This window comes from Otolemur garnettii, unplaced genomic scaffold, assembly GCF_000181295.1.
Source record: "Otolemur garnettii isolate 467f Iridium unplaced genomic scaffold, OtoGar3 scaffold00093, whole genome shotgun sequence".
Lineage (NCBI taxonomy): Eukaryota > Metazoa > Chordata > Mammalia > Primates > Galagidae > Otolemur > Otolemur garnettii.
The window spans coordinates 1,189,924-1,195,076 of record NW_003852488.1 but is presented as its reverse complement, the minus strand read 5'-3'; the positions used below and the strand labels follow the sequence as shown (position 1 = coordinate 1,195,076).

The 5,153-nt window shown below is 41.0% G+C and overlaps 1 protein-coding gene across 1 annotated transcript; it reads left to right on the top strand.

Annotated features, from left to right (window-relative positions):
* Window positions 1–1,945: 1,945 nt before the first annotated feature.
* Window positions 1,946–4,851, top strand: LOC100953797 (centrin-4). The gene is made up of 5 exons (XM_012808731.2): window positions 1,946–1,978; window positions 3,116–3,262; window positions 3,628–3,756; window positions 4,382–4,519; window positions 4,762–4,851. Exons 1-5 carry the CDS (start codon window positions 1,976–1,978, stop codon window positions 4,849–4,851), a joined length of 507 nt encoding a protein of 168 aa, XP_012664185.2. The 5' UTR covers window positions 1,946–1,975.
* Window positions 4,852–5,153: the final 302 nt, after the last annotated feature.

Sequence of the window (5,153 nt, the reverse complement as noted above, 5' to 3'; positions counted from 1 at the left end):
CATAGCAACCTCCAACTTCTGGGCTCAAGCGATTCTCCTGCCTCTGCCTCCCAAGTAGCTGGGACTACAGGCACCTGCCACAATGCCCAGCTATTTTTTGGTTGCAGCCGTCAATGTTGTTTGGCAGCCCGGGCTGGATTTGAACCTGCCAGCTCAGGTGTATGTGGCTGGCGCCTTAGCTGCTTGAGCCACAGGTGCTGAGTCAAAAGTTAATATTCTTCCTGAATCCACTGTTGGAGAATCCAGTATGATTTTTACTTTAGAAAAGGCACTGCCAGAGGCATAAAAGTGGTCTGGTTGTTTGAGCAATTAAAGGTTATAAGTTTGTTTGTTGCCCTTGGTAGAGTGCTGTGGTGTCACAGCAACCCCCAGCTCTTGGGCTTAGGAGATCCTCTTGCCTCAGCCACCCAAGTAGCTGGGACTACAGGTGCCTGCCACAACTCCTGGCTATTTTTTTGTTGCAGTTTAGCCAGGGCTAGGTTTGAACCTGCCAGCCTTGGTACACGGGCCGGCATCCTACTCACTGAGCCACAGGCGCCGCCCAAAGGTTATGAGTTTTAAGAGATTTATAATCCGCTCAGCGCCGGCCACATACACTGAGGTAGGTGGGCTCAACAATAATGACAACTACAACAAAACAATGGCCGGGCGTTGAGGCAGGTGCCCGTAGTCTCAGCTACTTGGTAAGCTGAGCTAAGAGAATCGCTTAAGCCCAAGAGTTTGAGGTTGCTGCGAGCTGTGATGTTACAGCACTCTACCGAGGGCGACAAAGTGAGATTTGATTGAGAGAGAGAGAAAGAGAGAGAGAGAGAGAGAGAGACTGACTTATCATCTATCATCTCATCATCTCTTCAGTGGTTCACCCTACCTTAATCCTTCTCCCCCAACCTTTAAGCTGCTCCCTAGTCAGGTTCAGAACAGTTAGAACCAGCAAGCCTGGCCCCTGGCCCTCTGGATGACTTTGATTTGGTTAACAGCAGTAACTGGGGCGTCTAGTCTACTGTAGACCGTTACTGAGTTAACTGGCCAATCAGGCTACCTGGGTCTGACTCAACAGTGCGGATTTAAGCTTGATATGGTTGGACAACTGGCCAAATTTTAGGAATTTTGGCCAAAGGAATGGCTGGGGGTCAGTGTGTTTGTGTACGTGTTAGATAGAGATTACAGGTGGGACCAAAGTCCTACCCCGCAAATAAACACTATATGCAACATACGTAAAAACGTTCTTATGCAGAGAAGCTTCAGGTGCATCCCAAGACACATCCTAGCCCTATGCCCACCTCCCTCCAATCACGCCGCTGCTCCATAGCCGTCCTACATAGAGTTTTTGGCGCTTACCATGCCAGAAACCCTGTCCGAAGCAAGGAGAAGGGAAGTGGCTTAAAGCCCAAGGTCCCAGCGGATGTTGGACTAATTCGTCTTAGGCCCACCAACCCCTAAATTCTCATCCTTTTCCCGGCCCAAGGAAGTCAGAAAAGCAAACATGGGCTTCCCCTTATCTTCATCAAAGACGTAGCAGTCAGTGGAAGCACGTCACTACTAACCTCGCTCCTATCGTCACTCCTACGGTGGCTAGCGTTTCCGTCTTTTCTCCCGCCAGACGCAGTTTTGGGTGGGACAAAGACACCTAAACGCCACAGTAAAGACGCCTCTTTCCCAGCAGTCCGCAGACGGCTTCTGTGTGTGTGGGCCGATCCTGCTGAGCGGTAGGCCTGGTTGCTAAGAAACGCAGGCAGAAAGGAAAGTTGGGAAAGGCAGGAACGCCACTCTATTGGTAGAGAATAGAAAAAGGGGGCTGGCCTCAAAGTATTTTTCTTTGCATTGGGTAGAATGGCCGTCAATCATTCAGGGCGTGAGTGGGCGTGGCTGCGAGAGCGGCCTTAGCAACCTCGGGCAAGTAGCGCAGACTGCGGTTGAACTGCGGTGGGTGAGTGAGTCAGGGACGTCCTGGCTGCTGAGACCGCTGGTTGGGGACATGGTGAGTGTAAGTTATCACCACCTGCTGAAGTTTTTCTCCAGAGCAAGGAGGAGATTTTGTTTAGTTTATGAAATATAAGTTTCCTTTTCGTGATCCTCAGGTGTCAATAGTAACCCTTCCTCATGTCGCCAGATACAAGCGCCTTGTCCCAGACTCTAGGGTCAGAAGAGCGGCTCTTCAATTCATGTTTCCCCGCACCAAGCGCTAAAACCAGTAGTCTCCATTAGGTTCAGCGCTGGGAACGGAATCCGCTCCTTGGCCAGACTGGAATTGAATGCAGAGAGTAAGATGCTTCCGAACTGTTAGAGGGCGGGGGGCGGGGGGAGTGGGCTGTAGGAGGGGCCTCCGGGAACCACAGCCAAATTCTGAAACGCTGCCAGGCCAGGGCTGCTAGTGACAGACCCCGTTTGGAAGGTGAGGATTCAGAAGGCTGCCCCTGGAACTATTGAGCTGAAGACCCTACCACTGTACGTCCAGTCGGGGACCAAGAATCCACAACCACCTTAACACCTGGAAAGCTGACCACTGGGATCCACGGGAACAAGGAAGGAATCCAGTTGCTGCTTCCCCGCCACTGCTTCTTAATCTGACACTGAAGACAAGAGACTGAAATAAGGTTGCAGTAGAACCCGAGGAGAAACTCAGATCCCTGGAGTAGTTTCTTCCTTCTCAGCCTTTGCAGTACAGGACAGTGCGGTAGAAGCAGATGGAAAATAATACCATGTTCTAATCAAGCATATCCCACAAAATAAACACATTTTAGTATAAGACATGTAGGGATTTATAAAAGTAAGTTTTCCTTAAACGACTGCTTTTTAAACATAACCAAGTAAGGCTACTTGTGTCCTGACATAACACCATTCACTGGGCTAGCATGCCTTTCTTTGCCTTTTTTCCCTCTCAGAAGGTAGTAATTTTAACAAAAAACTAAATGGTAAAAAACAGCGAGGCTTTCTCCCAAGACATTAGTAACCCAAAGCATAAATGTTAGCAAAGGGAAAAGGGGAAAATTGTTGAGGTTCATTATATAGTAGAGAATAGAATTTATTAGATTTACTTAGTGAATCAATTATTCTGATTCTGCTAAAGTTTCTAGTTATATAGTTTATCATTCACCTACACATGTATCTGTTACAGGCATCCAACTACTGCCCAAGTTCAGAGCAATGGAAGGAAAGTGCAGCAAAAATGGAATTGAATGAAACTCAAAAGCAAGAAATTAAAGAGGCCTTTGATTTATTTGATGTTGATGGGTCTGGAACCATAGATGTGAAAGAATTGAAGGTTCTGAAATTATATCGAATTCTAAGACATTTAAAAAACCATTTATTTGTGCAATCTTTAGACTTTTCTTTAATACAGTCTTCTGAAAGCTTCATATAAAATTTCTTCAGTGCATAAACCTGCCCTGCATTAACAAAACAATATCTTGTTAAACATTTTAATTGTGTTTTAAAAATGAGTAGAACTACAGCCAGGGTGTAACAATGATACTATGCATATGGGATTGAAACCTAGGCCTGCAGATCTGATTTTCCCTATTTATGCTAGTCTATGGTAAAAAAGAGAGGAAGCTATTTTTTAAAAGATAATTTTAAAGCGTGGAATGAGATCATAGCATATTATAATTTATTTCCTTCCTATTTCAGATTGCAATGCAGGCCTTAGGATTTGAGCCAAAGAAAGAAGAAATTAAAAAAATGATAGCAGAAATCGACAAAGATGGAATTGGCACCATTAGATTTGAAGATTTTTTTGCCCTTATGAGTGTAAAAATGGTATAGTTGTGATTTTAATTTTCAAAGAAATATAAGCAACATAGTTTTTTTTACCTCTTGGGGCTGGAGCAAGCAGAGGTTTCACAGAGGAAGAACTGTAACCAGGTTTAAAGGATGAATGGGAGATAGGAAAAGCAAGATTAAAGATGTTTTCAGGGTGTTAGTGAAAAGACTGTCCAATGTGGAAAAGAGATTTTTGTTAGGAAATGAGGATATATGGCAGATTAGAGAGAATGGGCTAGAATTTTGAAGCTTTGAAGTTAGCAAACATATACTGAGTACCTTTTTTCACAAGGTACTATTACTATTCTAAGGAGTATTGAATGAGACAAACTTTCTGTTTTCTTGGAGCTTGAAGTTTTGGTTATAAATGTGGATTGCTACAGTTAATAAGAAATGCATTCTCTTTACCACTTTGTGCCATTTTCATGTCAATAAACCCTGTGTTTAAATACCGTAAGATAGATGTTAGTACATTAGAATAATTGTTAAAAGTCAGAGCAATACATAAAGTCAGAATTTAGCTACCTGACATGTTGTTACTCTGACCCTCAAAGATCTAGTAAGTTCAGCTTGATAGAATGAATAAATGAAAGACTAATGATAGTTATTTACTTTTTTAAAGAGTGAAAAAGATGAAAAAGAAGAAATTTTAAAGGCTTTTAAATTATTTGATGATGATGATACTGGAAGTATAACACTAAACAATATCAAGAGGGTTGCTAAGGAACTGGGGGAAAATTTAACAGATGATGAACTTCAGGTGAGTTTTGCTTATTTTTAAAATTATATAAATTTATAATATTTATTCATTATGATATAAATATAATATAATATATTATAATTATGTATAATTATAAATTTTATAGATTCATATATTACTATAATATATTATACATTTGAAATTTTGTTATACACTTAAAATTTGGTTTTAAGTTTATATTTGAACATTTATATAACTATTCATTTTAAATATATTTGATATATTTATATTTTGTTTTACAGGAAATGCTTGATGAAGCTGATCGTGATGGGGATGGAGAAATAAATGAGGCAGAATTTTTGAGAATGATGAAAAAGACCACTCTTTATTAATGCTGTTGTTTTGTTCTTTCTGGAAATTTGTTAACAAATTTGTATTTGTTATACCATTTAATAATTTAATACTGAATGTATTCACTTTAATTTTACTTCGTATGCACAAATTGGTCTTAATGTGCCAATTGGTCTCTTAGTGTATGTGAGAAGTTATATGTTTCTACCAATAAGTGGTTAAATCTACAGCATCAAGAAAACATGATGACTAATTTGAGCTATGACTCCAAGAACAGTGTTAATTCTAACTGTTTTTAAAGCTTTCAATTTCAAAGACGGAATTATTTTACATTTGATGAAGT